General features: G+C 45.7%; 1 protein-coding gene across 1 annotated transcript in view; it reads right to left on the bottom strand.

Moving 5' to 3' along the window:
• Positions 1-6,639: 6,639 nt before the first annotated feature.
• Positions 6,640-19,902, bottom strand: part of KIAA1549L (KIAA1549 like) — a 118,660-nt gene continuing 105,397 nt past the window's right edge. The window contains exons 17-20 of the mRNA XM_030333177.1: positions 19,126-19,223; positions 16,555-16,703; positions 15,245-15,396; positions 6,640-9,868 (exon numbers count right to left, since the gene is read on the bottom strand). Coding sequence (XP_030189037.1) covers positions 9,587-9,868; positions 15,245-15,396; positions 16,555-16,703; positions 19,126-19,223 — 681 coding nt within the window. The 3' untranslated portion in view covers positions 6,640-9,586. The remainder of the gene's footprint in view (positions 9,869-15,244; positions 15,397-16,554; positions 16,704-19,125; positions 19,224-19,902) is intronic.

The following is a 19,902-nucleotide window of genomic DNA, read 5'->3' as shown; positions in this document are numbered from 1 at the left end:
AAATTTGGGTTTGTAACATTTGTTGATTCTTGGAAGATGGCAATTTGCTCTCTGTCCCCAAGGAGATATTGTGGGCATCCTCCTTGCTGGTTAAAGATCACTGGTAAGGAAAACTGTGTAACATCATTAGAAGATGCAACTGTAGACTCTGTCCTTTCTAAACCTAAATGTTTCCAGAAGGAAGGGGACTTTGGTTTTCATTTGGATGCATTTGTTTTTTATTTCATCTACCTCTTATGAGCTGGAAAATGCACTGAATGAAAGGTGGTCCTTCACATGTTGGGCTCTGTGTCTCAAGGATCAATCTTTCTTGATCGTAAGGTCTGCGAGGGGCAGCGCTGTGTCCTGTTCACTGTTGAATCCTCATCACTTAGCGTGGAGTCTGCTGCAGAGTAGGTACTTAGGAAATGTTTGCTCAGCCAATGAAGAGCTGGCTGGATGGCTGTGTGGAAGGTTCTATCAGTGCTTCCTGTATAGTTCCAATGAGATGAAAGATTAATGATCCATAGGATAAAACCGTGCCCATAATGCATGGTCCTGGCAGAAAGGCAGCCCTGGAGCCTTTCTTCAGCCCTCATTTCTGCTCAGTTGTGGCATCTGATTTCTGGTCCTAGTCTTTGGTTCTCTTACCTGGGCCCATTCTAAGGAATTGGTCCCCCAAACACCGAAGGCTAGTATGGGACCTACCAGTTTTGGTGACAAAATCTTAAGGAGAAGTAAACTCTTAGTTTCCAAAGCACCTGAATATTAATATATGAAGCAATTCATACAATTTGGCAGCTCTGTGTTTTCACAGTCTGAAGACTTTCCAGGCCCTTTCTTTTGACATTACCAAATTTAATCTAGAAAATGGGTCTTCTCCAGGAGGATGCAAATAGCTTTTGACTTTGCCATCACAAATCCTAGCAGCGTAAGGTGAAGCAGGAATAATCTAATCGAACATCTGGCTTACTTATAGACTCTGTGCCCCAAATCCAACTGTTTCCAAATATCCTGCGGGCAAGACGTCTATCTGGGTGGTAGCCTGATTTTTCATTAGGTTGTGTTGGTGTCACTAGAGATATGGCCTCAAGAGGTGTGGCCTCCACAGGCCCTTTGGGTCTCCCAAAGGCTGTAGCTACCAACTGTGATGGAGTTGGCACCAGGGGCAAATGCAAACTCTTTTATATGTTCAGTGAAAGTCCATCAGAGTCCAGAGCAAGCTCATATAGCCCATTTAGAGACCAGGTAACCTGGAGGGCCTTTACCTTCAAGAGTTTGCTAGAATTCTTTGGTTTGGAGGAGGGGTTGGTGGTGAAACTGTTAGGCTAATAAAACTTTATTTCAGTTCTAAGGAGTCAGATGGACTCTCTTTAAATATGAGTTATATGTTTATGTGAAAACAGGAACACTGCAAGGTTAAAATGAAGCGCCCAACTGTGCAAACCAGTATTTTGCCACAACCACACCTCCAAGACATCATAGAGAGACTCCAAGCAATTATGTTTCCTGCTAACCGTCTGTGTACATTTTACAGGTAATTGACCGTTGACCACTCCCTCACTAATGTTTCCATTATGTGGTTCCACACCCTTCCTTAGGTGCATTCTTTCCAGCTTCCAGTGGCCAGCAGAGCTCATGAATTGGATGCATGACAGTGACTCACAGAAGTCTAGAGATCATCCTTTGGAATAAGTTTGCTCTCCTTTTTCTGATGGGACCGCAGTAGGGAAAGGCTGGGATTGCCATGTGTCTTTTCCAGCTCCCTGCGTCTGTGTCTGTCTGCCATTCCTGGGATGAATGGCACTTCCCTATATTTGATCATTTCATTTGTCCTGAAGGTTCAGAGCAGCCAGGGTCCAGGAGGGAAGAAAAAGAAAATGGAGGCATAGGGAACCCCTCCGTTCCTGGGCACACTGGCCCTATTCTCTGCAATGGTGAGTGAGCACCATAAAATTTTGTGGAGGTTCCAGGTTTAGTCCCCATCACCGCAGCAAGACAGTGGCTTTGGGAGTGTTTTTTGTGCATATGTGAGCCCTCTTTACAGAGGGGCAGAGAGAGGAGTAAAAGTTGCTTCTTCAGTCTCTAAGTACTTCTGAGTACTTGCAGAGAGCTTCAGACTAGGCTCCAGTGAGAAACAACATGCAGTTACTGTCCAAGCTGAGTCTGAATGGAGCCACAAAAGCCCCCGGGTTGTGGCTCTCCATTAGGACATAGGGACTCCTCCAAAACACTCAGAGTTGGTTTTCATTTGTCTATTTTTGTTATAGTTTTTGTTATAGGAGATATTTTTTTGTTTTATATATATATATATATATATAGTTATATATATATAGTTATATATATATATATTTGAGATATTTTTGTTATAGGAGATAGTTTTACTTACCTATATTCTAAGTCTCCTTGGCCTCAAGGCTACTTCTTACTCAATATTCTGTTTTCTTAGACCTTTGCTCTGAATACAGCCCATCATGGCCTCTGAGGCTTGACTATTGAGTTTCAGCATCTTTTGCTAATAGACTCTGTGTCTTGGTATTTCCTACAGAGAGAATCCAGTTGGCTTGGCCCCATGTGCTGAGCTACATTTCTTGTGGCTGGTCAGCCTATGAATTTGTGGCTCCTGGGTCAGAAGGGTCTCCTGTTCAATCAGCTTACATCAGAGGGCAGGGCATTGATACAACACACAAATAGGACTGAACGTAAGGCAGACATCATGATTGCTGGGACTAGCAAAGGCAGGGAAAGGTAGGTGGTCTTGGAAGTTTGTGTCCCATACCAATGTCATCCTGGACTCCTTGGGAGCCACTGACCTGGATGGGACTTCTTTATGCTCTGAGAAGGGCATATGACAAGACATTGGCTTATTCTGCCCTGGGTGCCCTGGGAAGTCATTGGCTCCAAGATCACAGTCATGGATGTGTTGACTGGATGGCCAGGGGTGAGTTCTTTTTGGCCAAGGAGCTCATGCCTCAGGCTGGGATGGCTTCTGAGACCACAATGGGTGCTCTTGTCCGATAACTCACTGTGCAGTTGGATTGTGAAGGGGATTCCATCTCACCATATAGAGGAAATAGAATGAGAAAATAGGCAGGTTTGGGGGAATGAAAGCTTATGCCTTTTATTTTAAAATAAAAAATTCTACCAGCATATGAACACTCTGTTCCTGCACAGGCCAAAGATGTACGAAGTTAATCAGAAAGCAAAGCATGAAGTGACAACAGCTAGAGTCCAAGTTCCTGTTCAGTACTTATCTTTGCCTCATGTGTATCTAATGTGGTTGGTGGGAATCGCCAGCCTAGGTTTTCCACCCTGAGTGAAAGCACAAGTACAAGTGCTTGTATCGCCTCTGAAATGTAAACAGTGACAACAGCAACAGCAAAATACAGCTCCACATGAGGCTGGCTTTTGTGGGCAGTTCCAGAGTTGGGGACATTTTCATTTTTTTATTTTATAGAATATATATTATTTTATTTTATAGAATATGTGACCAATTAGTTCAGTAGATAGGAGCTAAAATATTTCACCACACAAGACAGAATTATGAAGCTAATACTTTAGTAAGAATGCCTTCAAATATACTTCTCAAATCATTTTCAGATACAATATGCCATATGCTCCTCACAAACATCATGGGAGGTAGGATGTGTTATACTCACTGTTTCAAAAAAAATTTTTTTATGTTTATTTATTTTTGAAAAAGAGGGAGACAGAGTACGGGTTGGGCAGGGGCAGAAAAGGGGAGACACAGAATCAGAAGCAGGCCCCAGGCTCTGAGCTGTCAGCACAGAGCCCGATGCGGGGCTCAAACCCACGAACCGCGAGATCATGACCTGAGCCGAAGTCGGACACTTAACCGACTGAGCCACCCAGGCACCCCATTATACTCAATTTATAGATAAGGAGTCAGAAAATGGTTTAAAGTGAGTTGTCTAAGGCCTTGACTATTCATGGCTTCTTCAAGATTTCCAGACCAATGAATGATATATTCTGATTCTGTTTGGTACAAACCTTCTCTCAGTATGTGGGTGGGGTGAATTTAAATATAAGCAAGAGATGGGGGAAATAAGGTGAGGTCACGGTTAATTTATGTAATATACATTGACAGCCTCCCTCCATAATTTATAAAAGTCTGGTCAAGGTCAGAGACTGAAAATAATCAATTTCTAGATTTCATTATGTAATGGCTTTCACTAAAGTATGGGTTTGACATATGGAGACAAATTCTGCCACCTCACAAATGTCCCTGTTTTTGAAACCTGCGTAGTCAAAGCAACTTAACATTGTCTAAAAGGATTTGTTTCTGGCACTATTCTATTTCCTAAATTTTCCTTCCAGAAGCCCCCTACATTTTAGTACTTACCACAGGCTAGGACTCTAATCTGTAACCATTCACCTTGCGAAATCAAGAGACCTTTCAATTCTCAGGACACCAACTTATTATCTTTGGAAGGGCAGAGCCACAATAATATCAATTTCACTTGACACTAATTTTGCTTCAAAAGACTCTATAAAGAGACTCATCAATTTCCTCATCCATGCAGGTGTGTGGTGGTGAGCTACATTTAATGGCACCTGAGCTAAGATCATGCAATTCAATTTACAAGTATTTATTATCTGCTGAGCAAGATGTGGTGCTACCTGGGGCTTGGCCACAAATCATTCTTAGACCCAGAATCGTATCAGTAGCACTGCTGCTGGGAAGGCATGTGGTTGGGGCAAGGCCGGCCAGTCCACCAGGGTTTCAAATGCATGCATTTCCACCTGATGCGCAAGTCAAGGGGGACAGTCCTCTCTGTGGCAGTTTCCACAGGGATCACTCACTTGCTGTCTGGAGTGCTGATCAATTCCAGTGCCGAGGAGGTTCCTTTTGAAGGTTCTGCCCACCCACGCTCCTCCTCTGGTCTGGGAACTAGCCCCCAACAAAGGCTCTTACTGAAAGAGTCAGTCCAGGAGGCCATGCTTGTCTTACAGGATTCTACCTCCTTGGTTATAGCTGATTGGATAGGCACAGGACCCAAGGGTGGCTCCTCCATAGGCCGATGGACTGGACCGCTCAGAGTCTCAATATTTGGGAAGAGATGGTACCAGGAAGGGGTGGGTACAGGAAAGAAAAGGTGGTGCAGAGTGGGTCCTGGGATGGATTCTTGGCTGTGTACACAGTAAAGAGAAAACAGAGAATGCTAGAAGGCCAAGGGAAGCAAGAGAACTGAGCAAATACACAGAATATACAGAGAGAAACAGAGATGAAAGCACATATAGAGAGAAGATGTGAGAGAAAGCAAGAGTGAGGATGGCTGTCTCCAGCCTTTCCCATGTGGGAGCTGTGTTTTGTTTCTATGAAATGGCCCTGTGTTCTGTCGGTCAACCCCCACACTTTTGAGCAAGTGTGAATTGTCCCTGCAAAGGACTTTGACTAGAATACCTTCAAGGTGGGGCTATAGGGGAGAATTTAATTTCTAAAGCATGGATCTGAGTCAGTTACTGCTCTAAGCTGGATCACTATATTTCCCTAAGAGTGTTTAGCTGTATTTTGTAAGCAAAGTCCAAACTATTTTCTGGTGTGTGGTAGAAGGAACAGATCAAGTTTAAATTATTTTCTCAAACTTTAGAAATAATATCTGTTATTTTACTCATTAAACATTGAATGCGTAGAAAAAGGTGGCTTAGGTAGAAAAAAGAAGCTTATTTATCTATAATCGATATTTAAGTCTTTTGATCCATTTTCTCTAATATCCGTCTCTTCTAATTTCTGTTAGAAGAATTTTCTTTTCTTTCTTCTTTTGGTCAGGTATTTAAATTCCTGTCTTTCTCCATCTGTACTCTGATATATATTTTTCCTATCCGTTCTTCCATCAAGATTATTCAGAAATTACATGTTCTACTGCTGAATTCTTAAATTAAGTGCACAACATAACTTCCAGGACCAGAGAACTGATGCTTATATAATCCACTCTGTCTCAGTCAGCCCAGGCTGCCATAACAAAGTACGACAGACAGAGTGGCTTTTAAACAACAGAAATTTATTTCTCACACTTTTGGAGGCTGGAAGTCCAAGATCAGGGTGCCAGCAGGATCAGGGTCTGGTGAGAACCCTCTTCAGAGTTGCAAGACCGTTGACTTCTTAGTGTATCCTCACATTGCAAAAAAGAAGGCAAGAGGGCTCTCTGAGATCCCTTTTACAAGGGCACTAGTCCCATTCATGAGGACTCCACCTTTATGACCTATTCAACCCCAAGGCCCCCACCTCCTAATAGCATCACATCGGGATTAGGATTTCAACATATGAAGGCGGGGGTGGGGTGTGGGGTGGGGGTTGAGACACATTAAGTCCATAGCACAATAGCACACCCTGAAAGAGGAAACTTGCTGTTGCATAGGTAACCACTGCCATCCCAGATCATAGGTACCAGGGCACACAATAGACTTTCATGTTCTTGCACCATGGGACTGCCTCTCCTAATGCATAGCATAGAATCTGCTACCTCATAATGACAAGCTGTCATGGCCTCACCGCCTGCTTGTTTGGATACATGGCACTGAGAGAGGACTGCTCCCCTGCACTCTTGAACAGCAGTTGAGAACAACGTTTCCTCAATGGCACTCTCTGGAAAAAGCCCAAATGCATTTCTTTTCATGAAGGCAGAAAACTCACATCAAAACAAGTTCCAAAAAGTGTTTATTATGCCACAAATGCATCGTCCTCTATACACTTTATCTGAAGTCCTTTACATATCCAATCATCTTTTTTTTCTTCACAAGAACATAGGGCGTCCCTCACATGACCCTTGTCTGCTTTTTAAACTTCCTAGCACAGTTCAAGAAACGCATCACAGACAGGCGTGCAGGCAGCATGGTGAAATGGAAAGCAAGTTGAATCATGAATCAGCAGGCTTGGGGTGGAATCCTCCAGGAGGTCACTCCACTTTTCTGGACTTCTGATTCCTTCTCCAAGATTGCCAAGGTCCTCTGTGGCTTCTCCAACTGTCTGGAGGGTCATGAGGAACATAGAGCCCCTGGGCTGTCACGGGACTCTATTTTTGCCTCCATGAGGCACTTCTGCCTTTCCTCAGAGGAAGCTGTCCAGGCGTCTGTCCCCTCCATGACACCAGGAGACTCTTCAGAGAAGGGACTACATATTAATCACAGAAAATCTAGCAATGGCAGCTGTCTCCCCATTGGTGGAAAAAAACATGAACAGATTGATTTCTTTTCAACTTAAGGTTTTCCTTCCATATACTTTTCTTAAACCTGTGGTGTCTAGTTTATCAGAGTGTCTGATTTAGCACGCTATATTTTTAGTCGTCTCAGTTGATGAACTCAATATTTCATGGGGTTCTGCAAAGACTGCAGTGATTTGTTTCTCCATCCTCTTAGCAAGCTGGGGCCACACCACTGCAGACTGTAGGCTCATTCTCTGTAAGTCACTGGAACATCCAAAGCTCAGACATTGTCTTTGAAGCATATATTTTAATTACACTAAGGTCTTGAAACTTCATTGTCACATACAGGATTTCCAGGCATTTACCAAGTAGACAAAGTACTGGGTTGATATCATTGCACTGATGAAATATTAATATTATTGATAAGGCGGGACAATGTGGCTGACTTTATCAGACTCATACCATTTGCATGAAAAGGCTGAGTTTCTTTGGCTCTTTGTTCATTCAAGTGCATTGAATACCTATTTGGATAGACTTAGGCATTGTGTTAATCTGTCAATAAAATCTTGCACCATCCACAGTGTTTTGCAAGCTGATTTAGGTTTTGGACTACAACAACTGGCCATTGGTAGAAATATACCATATATACACATGGAAATTACAAAAATACATTTTATTTATAGCTGATTTTTTTTTTTTTTAAGTAACAAAAAACTAACACTATGAAAGATCAACCAGCATACCAAAAGGACACTACCTAATATCATCTGAACAAGAGACTTGTCTGGGGATACCATGACACATCATCTCCGGAACTTTCCAGAAAGGGCAATTTGCCATTGGGAAATAAAAACAGCTTCTTTGAAAAGTCTGTGCTTTGACAGTTTGAATCTCCCATTCTAATCAGTTCCACTCCTACTCTTCTCTCAACTTTTAAATTTCTACCTTCTCTCAGTAAAGACCAAAGAAACTCATGAGGGAAATGGAAAGATGGGCTCAAGAAGGCATGGACACAGCTGAAGCTAGATGGGTCATGGGTGAAGGCAGGACAGGACCTTGTTCTCCAACAGACACCAGGTAAGCCCCAGCAGAGTTGGTGAGGGAACCAGAGTGTTCCCTCTCCTGGGCTACCTGAAGTTTTACTTTTGCACTGACAGTCAGCAGCTGGTGCCTCAGGGCTGTGAGGCAGTGTCCACCCAGAGCTCTAGAAGCTGACTCATCATGCCAGGGAATGTCATTTACCACATCGCGGTCACAAGGTCAGCAGCCCTGTCCTTTCAGCAAATGTCCTCCTGCATCCATTAACTACAGGGGCGTGGAGGGAGGGAACTGGCAAACTCCATACACTTAAAAAAAATGTTATTTACATTTAAATGTAAGTCAACAGATTTTCTACATTCAGAAGCTCCTATAAACAGAGGCTGCAGCCTGGGGAGACCGAGGAGTCCACTCTTTCTGCTTCAAACAGGCATCAATTGCTACTTCCTTCTGTATCGCTCAGCAGCACATGCTGGACATCGCTGTTGAAGAGACAGAGGTTTTCCTGTCAAAGTCCATGTATCCATTATCTCAAAAAAGAGAGAAGCTTGTTCTCAGGCCACCTTCATTGCAAGGCAAAGAAAAACCTCCACAAATGACTGTTTTTCTTTTGTAGGATCTTAAAAGCTCTTAGCACCAATTCTCTTTCAGTGAGATCCCAATGTGCGGGGTGCTCAAGTTCCAAAACAACAACACCTCTTCAGAAACTTGTCAACACGAATCCGAATCCGCCATTCCCTCTCATCTGCTCTCTTTCTCAGCCTTTGTTTAGTTAATGGAAGGACAAAAGAGTCAGGACTATTTATAGGTACAGTCATCGACAGTCCTGATTTTGATCCACTTCATCTGAATATGAACCTTTGAAAGAAAAGGACTGAAGTTTCTTGGCTGGAGTCAGTGCCTCCTTTACAGACCGGAGGTGATTTTAACAATTACAGTCATGGCTGAATGAGAGAGAGTACAGTCTGGTGCTTAATCAGATGCCTGCATTGCCTTTAACACAGAAACAGAGTTAACATGCAGAACTCACCGAAGACAGAGCAATGTTCTCCCCCTTCTGGTGATTTATTAAAATGTGGCATTGGATAGGGATCTGCAGATTAGTTAGTGTCTCTTGTGACTAAGGCTCCAAAGGGAAATACACCCACAGTTCAAACATTTAACTTCACAGATTATCAAACATATGGTCCCACACAGGGACTTCTTGACATACAATCAGTTGAATAAGCCAAGAATCAAGTTGTTCAAGAGTCTCCTCTGTTGCCCAGAAGCCCCACTGTTCACCTGTTCAGAGACTGAGGGTGAGAAAGACTCACACATGGTCTATGCCTCAAGTCCCAACACGTTAGGCTGAGAAAGCAGAAGACGGCTTCCTCAGAGTCTGGAAGTCCCACGGGGCTAAGGCGTTAGACCTGGAACTCAAACATGTCTGTCTGTTTCTTGGCCAGCTTGGCCACCTCTTCCCGGATGGCCTTCACGAGGGCCGCCGTGGAGATGTTGGTCAGGGGCGTGTCAGACGGGTCGTTCTCGGTGAGGCTCTGCTGCGAGGCCGCCGCGGATGGCACCGGGGCCTGCTCCAGGCTGGGGTGCATGCCTGCTGGCTGGCTGTACTGGCGAGGGAGCCTGGAGGGAGAGTTTTGCTGATAACGTGACCGGGGGTAAGCCTCGATGTACCCTGGGAGGGGGACCTGCAGAGGGTGTCGGGAGAGAAGAGAAGGGCCCGGGATTAGGAAGGGGTTCAAGTCACAGGACACGCTTGATACTGGACGCAGGAGGGGACTGAAGGCAACGAAAGAGATCCAGAAGAAAATGGGAGTCCACCGTGCACATAAAAAACCTGGAGTCTGTTTAGAAAATAGGTAATTTGGACTCGCTGGATATGCTGGTTGGATGAATTAAGTAGGTGTTTTGAAGGTTGCTATAAACAGCTGGAACATGCCCGAGTCTCCACCTGAATCTATCTGCCTACCTTTTTAACATAAGCACAATCCAGCAAACAGAAGTACTGTTCTTTATGGACCTCAAAGGACTCAGGGATTTATTCCCAACGATAACTGCTAACACTGAGGGAGTCCTGTGCTTAGGGCTTTCCACACATTATCTCACTTAATTCTCAAAGCAACAACTTAGGAGGTAGATATTGTTATCCTTGTTTTACAGAAGAGGACACTGAAGGAAAGAGTGTCACGGTCTCAGGTGACATGGTTAACAAGCCACTCAGACATGCTTTGAGCAGGTCTGTCTGATGCCAAGGGCTGGGAGTTAATCACTGTACTGTCTCGGATCTGGGATACGATCTTGGTTTCTTGAAAAATTTCTTCTTTTCGTTAAAAGTGGAAGACACAGGGGCGCCTGGGCGGCTCAGTCGGTTAAAAGTCCGACTTCGGCTCAGGTCATGATCTCGCGGTCTGTGAGTTCGAGCCCCGCGTCAGGCTCTGTGCTGACTGCTCAGAGCCTGGAGTCTGTTTCAGATTCTGTGTCTCCCTCTCTCTGTGACCCTCCCCTGTTCATGCTCCATCTCTCTCTGTCTCAAAAATAAAATAAACGTTAAAAATAAAAATAAAAAAAAAGTGGAAGACACATACTTCTGTGCTTCAATATACAGACATATCTAGTAATAAGGACAAGTCAATGATCTGCAATTCAGGATCAACTTTCCCCACAGAAACAGTGCCACACATGGGGATGCTGTTCAAGGGCAACCCACAAAAGGCCTTTATATCCCATAATGCTAGTTGGAAGCCTGTGGGATGAATGCCTGTGGACAACGTAGGCAAAGGGTGCTGTGGGGAATGGACACGAGTAGGGAGTCAGGCGGCTTTCGGGGAGCAGCAGCTTAGCTGTGTCTGGAAGATGAACAGGCCCTTGCCAGGAAAACAAGTTGGGAGGGGCTTCCGAGCAGAGGAAAAGCAAAGGCAAAGGTTGGGTGTGCACGGGGATGCAGGGATGCTTTGGGAGTTCCGTCTGACCAGAGAGGATGTACAGTGTATGGAAGGAGCTCAGGAAAGACAGACGGGCAGGGCCAGATCAGAAAGCCACCAAGTGCCAGGTTACAGAGTCTAGTTTTCTATGGCACACTTCCGAGGAATACAGCATGTTTCCATTCTTTACAGAGATACTTGTCTGGGCTCTGGTGAGGATGGAGTAGGATGGGTTGGGTGAAGAGTCAGAAATTTTGGATGGGTGAATATTTAGCAGGAAAGTGGCCTCCTTCTACTCCCCGCCTGAGATGTTCTGACAAGCCCTCCTGGGAAGGCAGCTTTCTGAGATGGATGCCTGACACCTGGCCAGGGAGCCACCAGTGCGCATCAGGCAGAGGAGGGGCCTGTATTCTAGAAAGGACACTCTGGAGGTAGACCCACTGGAGGTCAAGAGGAGAGATGTGAGGCTACGTCAATGGCCTAGGTGAGGGCCTATGGGGACCAGAGTGAGGGAAGAAGTAATAGGATGGATGTCCCAAAGTTTGGGGCTTTAATTTCCCAAGACCTGATAAGAAAGACAAAGTGGCAAATGGGTACTAATGGTGGGTGAGGGCTGTGCATATTTCCCTTACACCTTAGAGGAAAAGCAGAGTTGAGCTGTCCATGTCCTTGGGCCACAAGCACTAGGAATGTGCAGGAGGTGACTGGAGGGAAGCAGATCCAAAGCCAGGATAGGGGACTTGCCCATCACGTCTCAGCGCAAACGTTCGTTCTTCCAGGACACCTTCCCCTGCCCTACGTTAGCCAAGGGCTCCCTGTAAGGTGCTTCCGTGCAGTTTCTCTAGAGTAACAGCCATCACCCAAGATGCCAACACCTGTCTCAGGCCACCAATTTCGTCAAGGCAAAACTGTGTCTTGCTTGCTTATCACTGTGTACCAGTGCCCAGAATTATGCATGGTACACAGCAGGGAGTCTCATAGAACTTGGGGTTCTGAGGAACACAGTTGGAAAATCACTGGAGGATGACCCGCTGGTGCCATATGTTTGTGAGAGAAGCTGTCATATCTCCTTTCTCTGCATTTCAAATTTAGCTGGAGCTTAGAGTGAGCGTCCAACTCTTGAGATCCCTCAGTTCTACAGCATCAAGCATCTTGGTACCAATGGCTGGGACAGGCAAGGGATACCTGACTCCACTGGAGTGCCCTCAGGGTAATATCCAGAAGCAGAGAAGACGAAGAGACGAGAAGCTCTTCCTCTCTTACAGTAGATTCAGGCCGGAGCCATCACACCTTGCTGGCCAAAATTCAGGACTGGCAAAAACCGCCCCTTTCCTAGGCAGTGCCCACGGCAGGCATCACCTGTTGATCACAGCACACCCCTCCCAATCCTTCTCCATCCAGCTCCAAGGATGAAACCTATTTGTCAAGCCAGGTTGAGGTGATTTTATCTGAGCTTGCTCCTGAAGTCTGGAGACCTGGGATCGGGAAGGTCAGACACCCAAATGATGGTGGGACCTTTCTCCTTCTCAGATGGATGTGGGAGCGGACACTATCCCTGTCCCAATTTCTCAAGCTGACAAGCTCAGTCTCTCTGAGCTTCCTGCACTTTCTTTCACATGTGAGAAATCACCTGTCCTTCTCCCCAGTGTGGTTCCTGCATGGACACAACCTCCCTGCTTAACTGCAGGTGGTAACTGGGCCCCAGCAAAGACCCATTTAGGTTGTGGTGATCACATTCCTCTTAAAAACAACTAATAAAAAACTAACTCTCCCTAACACTGAGAGGATGGGCCCAGAATGATCAGATCATCCCATTAGGAAGGTTAGGTTTTGATTTGCTGGGTTCCTGTTCCTTCATCCTTAAGGCAATATGAACCCAAAGGCATCTGGAAGTCACCATTAGCCCAGCTAAGCTATCATCTGTGTCTTGAGAGCAAGAGGTTTTGGAAAACACTTCTGTTGACTCCTCCAGAGTACCCACTGGAACTTTCCATGCAGAGGGTGAACCGACAAAGCTGTAGATTTACTGTTTAATTAGCACAAGTTAAGTATCATCTACTTTCTGAAAAGCACACATTATGTTTAGACTGTAAGTGGAATTATGGAGTCAAGTAAGCTCTGAATTGATCAACTCATACCCAGTGATTTTAGCTATTTAAAACAGCTGAGCACGACAAAGGAAGAAAAAAAAAGCCCACAAACAACCAAAACAGATGCCATAAAGTCTCACATTAAGATTTGTAGACTTGGGGCACCTGGGTGGTTCAGGTGGTTAAGCATCCGACTTCAGCTCAGTTCATGATCTCACGGTTCGTGAGTTCAAGCCCTGTTTTGGGCTCTGTGCTGACAGCTCAGCGCCTGGAGCCTGCTTTGGATTCTGTGTCTCCTTCTCTCTCTGCCCCTCCCCAACTCTCTCACTCTCTCTCTCAAATAAACATAAAAAAAAAAAAAGATTTGTAGACTTAACAATAGGGAATCCTTACAAGTTACTCTTAAAGCTTATTTACTCCAATTTGACAAATAATTCTAATGAGCTCAGACATGCCCCATTTGCAGAAAATAGCCCGTTAGGAAAAGCATATTTAAGGTGAGTATATCTGTGGAAGTGGGGACACTGACAGCAATATAAGCTCTGGTTGGGAGCAAGATCAAAGAAAGAAAAATCATATTGAATGTTGTAATAACTCCAAAAATTATAGTATTTTGGAGACGTCTGATGTAGGGGCGATAATCCTACCATCAGAGCTCATCTTACAAATGTCATTTTAGTATAGTAAGGCATCCTAATGATGCTGAATCATTTGTTAAAGACAAATTAAATTACATTCCTCTTTTAAAGGAGGGGAGGGGAGATATAATTTATTCCAGAATTTTTTAATGCAAGATAGCATGCATTTTTAAATATTTTGAAAATTAAAGGGATAAGCTTTGATCATCAGGAAAATTAATATATGTAGGATAGTTTTACCCCAATGATGTTGTTTAGACGTGGCATCACTACCCTAAGAATAGACACCAATGCTGAGGCCGAGTTGAACCTGTAGGGGTAGAAGGTATGGACCTCAGGGTTTTAGACAGAGAGAAAAGATGACCCAGGCCTTGGGCTAGATGTTTGATAAATCTAGGATATATTTCAAATGGTGAGACCAAACCCTAAAATGACACTCATCCCCAGGTGGCCCTCAAGTTAAGTCTGGGAGACAGCCTGCCTTTCTTATCCATGATGGATGACAACACAGAGGGATTGGGGCAACCCACACCAGAGGCCAGCATTGTGCTGTTTTCATTTGCTTGGTTTTCTCACTTAGCAGCCCTTGACAGGTGACTCCGAGACAGGTCTGGGTGTGACTATCCAGGTTCATCTGGCTGCTGCCCTCTTTGGTCTAGGCCGGGCCAGGTCCACTGTGCCATATGCTCCTACTTATGATAGAGCATGGAACCAGGGGGTCACAACAACACAACCCTTTGCTGGAAGTCAGGCAGAATGCCTTAGGATCTATGTGCAAAGTAATTCAATCTTGAGTTTCTAAAACTATATCTTCTGATACTCCATCTAGAATTTTTACAGAATTTTAAAACTAAAAGGAACAAATTTAATAAAGGCTTTGGAGCCAGACCAATACAGGTTTGAATTTTGGCCTTAGCACCTTATGAAAGCTGTGTGGCTTTATTTTTATTATTATTATTATTATTATTATTATTGTTTTAAAGCTGTGTGGCTTTAGACAGTCATGTCACCTGACTAGGCCTCAGTTTCTTCATTTGCAAAATGGGACACATCATGGGAATAATAATACCTACCGGATAGGATTGTTGTGAAGAATAAGATAATATAAATAAAACATCTAACATGATGTCTGGCACATAGAAAATACTCAAAAAATGATGGTTACAATAAAAATTTATTTGACTAAGAACGCCCTGCTAGAATGAGGTGGAATCCAGACCGGAAGGTGGGTCTCAAGTTTTCTCTCAAAAGACATCCCACTTGACTACACTGTCTCCACTAAAATGCTTGATGTCAGCCACCTGGTTGGTGGGAAGGGGGCTGAGATAACAAAACGCTGTCTCAACCTCTCATCTGTTTTCTCCCTAAAATGTGTCCAGCAGATAAGGCTGTGAGGGAATCAGCGAGGCTCTCACCGAATCGGCCCACTGGCTTGGGAGCTCATTCTCTCCTGCATAGGACATCCAGGCCTGGTTTCTGTAGGACGAGGGAGGCGTTGGGATGAAATAGCCGGTGAAGCCAGGTCTGTTGGCAGCTGGGATGGCGAACACTGCCGGCACCGTATTACCTGGCATGGAGGAGATGGATGGGGAGGATTAGGCCAGCATCCCACCTACCGGGCTGACATTTGCACAAAGCTGGGGGAAGCTGGCAAACGGCGAACTCTGGCATGGGGGGAGGGGAAAATGAGGTGTGGAGCAGACCTCTACCTGCAGCCCTAGCCTTGCCCACCTGCCCAGTCATCTGCTATGACGCAGACCTGGTTTTCTAGAGAAATGATGGCCCAACTCCCCTCGCTGAACCCTCACCAACTCCCCCATCCCCATCCCAACGCCCCTGACCTACTGGCAAGAAGAAGGGACACCTTAGTGTCCAGATACGTTTCTCCAGGGAGAATGGGTGTTTTAAAAAAATCCCAGAAAAGGAACCAAAAGGAATGGATTCCACTGATGGAATTTCCGGACACGGTGAATTCTTTAGTTAAGTGTTGACGATTAAGTGTTTGCAGTTTTAGTCTAAAAGGTATGCTTTGAATAGACTAAAAAAGCAATCAGGGCATGAAAAAACCTTGGCGTTAATTTCAGCATTGTTTCTAATAGCAAAAGACTGGAAACAACCAATATGTCCCTCATTAGGGGAAAGGTTAAACTGGCATGTCATATCATTCAATACCATGTGGCAGTTTAAACAAATCAACTAGACCAACATGCACGTCCCCATCCTGAAAACAATGCTGAGTCAAGAAAACAAATGCAGAAGGAAATGTATGGTTTGATATCACTCGTATACACGTAAAATAACAAAAGCATTTAATATGCACTATTGGATATGCACACATATGTAGCAAAAAGCACCCTCAATTTAAGAACTGGGATTACGTCTGGGAAGACGGGGAATGAGATAGAGCTGGAGGGTTCTGTCTGCAATGCTTTAAAGATACATAATAATTTAAAAAGAAACCCTGAAGTCTGGCAAATGTTAGCATATACCCTTACTGTAACATACCTTAATATTTTGTCATATTTCAGATTTTTTAAAGAAATAGAACAGTAGCTCTTCCAACCAGAGCTACTGAAGTCAGACACACAGTTGCCTGGATTGCTAAGGATGACAGGGAGCAGATGGCTTGTGTGGATTTGGGGGATGCGGGAGTGCAAAGAGCACGGCACCGGGGTGGGGCTGGGGTACAGCACTGGCCTTTTTCAGCGTTTCTCCTCTTGCCCACCTGAGTAATTTAAAGCCGACTGGTCCAACTGCGCCACGGACACGGGGCCTCTGGACACCTGCGCGAAGGAGGGGCTGTCGTGCAGCTGGGCCGGTTCGGGCCCTGCAGACTCGGCCATCCTGGTCTTGCTGCCCACGTCCGAGGTGGACCTGGGGGGGTGCAGAGGGGCTGCGTTAGCCGCTCCCGCCCAAGGCGAGGTTCCCACCACTTGCACCTCTGGGGGTCGCCTCAGGGGACCTTGGCGGTCTCCAAGCCCCATGAGGGTGGGGGTCCTCAGGCCTGGATTTGCCGCCCCCCCCTCCCCTGAATAACAAAGAAGGCCAAGCGCGTCCGGAGTTGGAGCAGCGGTTGTGTTGGCCCGAACTTAAGTCATTTTTAGATATTCAAGGTCAGTGCTCCCCCAAGGGTGGCTCTTGTGTCTCTGGGGAGTAGCACACTTAATTTCCACATAAAATAAGCCAGGCAATTAGCGCTGGGTATTAGCTGGGGATGGTCGACCTGGGGGGATGACATCATCAGCAGCCAATGAGAAGGCTCTGTCTGGAGTGCCTGGTCGCTCCCCCTCCAGACACCAGGGCTGGTGACCTGCGAGGGCCAGAGGACCACAGTTTCCTGCTGCTGGTGAAAGCAAGAAGCCCAAGGCTCTGAGAAGCTTGGGCTGCTCCCGGAAGCAGGAGCCTAGCACTTTCTAGGCGTTATGAATGACAGAACACTTTTTGTCCCCCGATCCCACAGGCGAGCAGAGAATCCGGCCCATTAAACACATCATATTTCCACTTAGTGCTCAGAATGCCAGTGAGAAGAGGGCTGCCTGGGCTCCACGGGTGCCAACTTCTCCCCTCTAATAAAGGGTGCTTTAGCCAGTCTCTAACCTCCCCTTCACAGAGGGATTTCAGGCTCCTAAAATTAAAATGGAAGGAGGCAAAGACAGCCACAGCAGGTGGCAGGCTGCCAGCTCTGAGCAGCCAAGTGTCTGTCACTGTAATAGCAGAACAGAGCCACAGCACCGCAGCCGGACCAGGAGGCAGGGGTCTGGGTTCTAGCTACCTCTCCTCGCTCAGCCTCAGTTTCCTGGTCTGTGAAACAAAAGGGGTGGATGACCCCCTCTCCGAGGCTCCTCCGTGGTCTAATCGTCTGGGTCTATATGGAAAGCAGTGACCTGCTGATATTTGGCAAGATGGTAGACAGTGTGGAAGGGCAGGGGAAGAGACTGGTGGGTAAGAAATAAGAAACAGATACTGGCCTTCGGCAAATGGGCCACAAATGACTGATGTGAAGTTCCTGGCATTCAGAACCATCAGGAGGAATTGAGGCTTCCCAGTATTGCCCAGGGAGGGTTAAACACAGAGGCTGTGATGATTTGACTCTACATCAGGGTGGCTGCTGGAGGCTCAGTAATGTGGGGTCTCCCTTCCTTTCTTGATCCCTCCATCTTTCCCTTGGTTGATCTCTCCCACAGCCCTGGCTTCCCAGATACTATTCCAGGCATCTGCTACGAGTTTAGAAAACTCTTCCAAGGAAAACTCCCGTGTTCTGCCCCATACACTTAGCCCCCTTGGAGGAATCCTAGAATCTCTGCGATCAGTTAGGCCGTCTCCCTCGTTTTACAGTAAGGAAACAGGGGCCAGAGAGTTGAGGCAACTTGCCCAGGGTTTTATACAGGGTTAGGATAGAACCCTGGTGTGCTGCTTCCCAACCCACTCTGAGCTCGACTGGAGTCAAGGGCTGGTGTCTACACACAGCCTGGCATTCTAAACTGCGGGAAATGAGGGCAGGGACATTTTGGAGGAAAAACTCATTTTTCTTCACCATTTTCACAAAGTTCAGACCTGTGGTCCACAGATAGGGTGTGGCTAGCATATTGGGGGAGGCTAGGGTAGGAGGGCCAGGGCAGGGGATCATACCTATCCCAGGGCATAGTTGTTTCTTTAACCCTGGACCTGATGCCTATTCCAGCATCTTCCAGCACTCATAGATTTTGTGTTTCTTGCCTATCTTTATTTAAAACATGTGCTTATAAAAATAAGATCACAAAGACAGTATTTTTATCATATCTGAGTTATGTCTTTATATCTGAGTTAATACATTTATACATATCTGAGTTCATGTGCTCTCAGCCTCCCATCTTGGAAGTCATGAGTTAGGCTGGGTGCCCAGACATGCTGTTCCCTGGCCTCTTAGGCACCACCCCTAAACAACAAAGGGACTTCTGGGTATACACATGTGCCAGGAGGGGCCCAGACTGGAGGCAACCATTGGAGTGGCCTGAGCTGGAATAATTTTTAGATGTTGAAGATAAGGGTATGGGGCTTCTATGGTATGGGTTGGTTGACCTTGAGTTTCTTCAGTTGTGGGTTCTAAAGGACTTCCCATGTCAAATGATAAGAAAGTTGGTGAACCCTCTCTGTGCTCCCACTTCCTTCATGGTACTTGGAGCACCCCAGGCACGAGGTTGTCTGTACAGGTGATTGCACCCTCAGTGGGACGGCCATGAAGGAGATGTGTCAGGTCAGGGTACACAGGAACAAATCTCCAAACATTCCAAGCAAAGCAAAGAAAGGAATGTGTTACCGCCTGAGAGAAGCAACAGCCACAGGGCCAGTCCGGGGAGGTACAGGTGGAGGGGGAGAGCCCATGACCATTTCAGGAAGCTGGGAAAACCTGTATGCCTGTGAAATAGACGAGCAGTAGAGGAAGATCTGTTAAAATGCAGTGTCCATCAACACACAGGTTCTTCTTACTGAAAAGGAAAGCAGACTCCCAGGTCAGGTTTTCCTGCCTTCCTCAAAATCTCCCCTAATCTTCCTTATGTTCCCCAGTCCCCTCTTCCATCTCATCTCCAGCCAGGCTCCCCTTTGCTTGGGCCATTGTAGTCACAGAGTCCTTCCATTGATCTTAGAATAAGCCAAGTTCTTTCCTGCCTCCAGCTTTTGTATGTGCTGCTTCTTCCCCCTGGGACGCTTTTCTCCTAATCCTTCCCGTGGTTCCTTCCTTCATCTCATTCAGCCAGCCCCATGTTCCCCTAGAGCCCCATTTACTCTCTCTCCATATTCTGCTTTATTTTTTGCCATAGCAATTGTCACCCTGTGGTATTATCATTGCTTGTTTAGGTATTTCCTGCCACCAGCTGGACTGTAATGTGGGAAGGGCTTTGCTGTCAGCTATATCCTCATGCCTGCAACAGTGCCTGGTAGATCATGTATGATCAATAAATAAATGAATAAATGAATGAATGAAGGAATGAATGAATCACTGATTGCATTTTACTTTGTCACTCATGGAAAGCAGATTTAGTTGGGGGGGAAGGGAAGGCTTTAGAATCAGGAAGTATGGGTGGAGATCCTAGTT

Source organism: Lynx canadensis, chromosome D1, assembly GCF_007474595.2.
Source record: "Lynx canadensis isolate LIC74 chromosome D1, mLynCan4.pri.v2, whole genome shotgun sequence".
NCBI classification, from domain to species: Eukaryota; Metazoa; Chordata; class Mammalia; order Carnivora; family Felidae; genus Lynx; species Lynx canadensis.
Note: the sequence above shows the minus strand (reverse complement) of the source record. Positions and strands in the feature narration are given on the sequence as shown.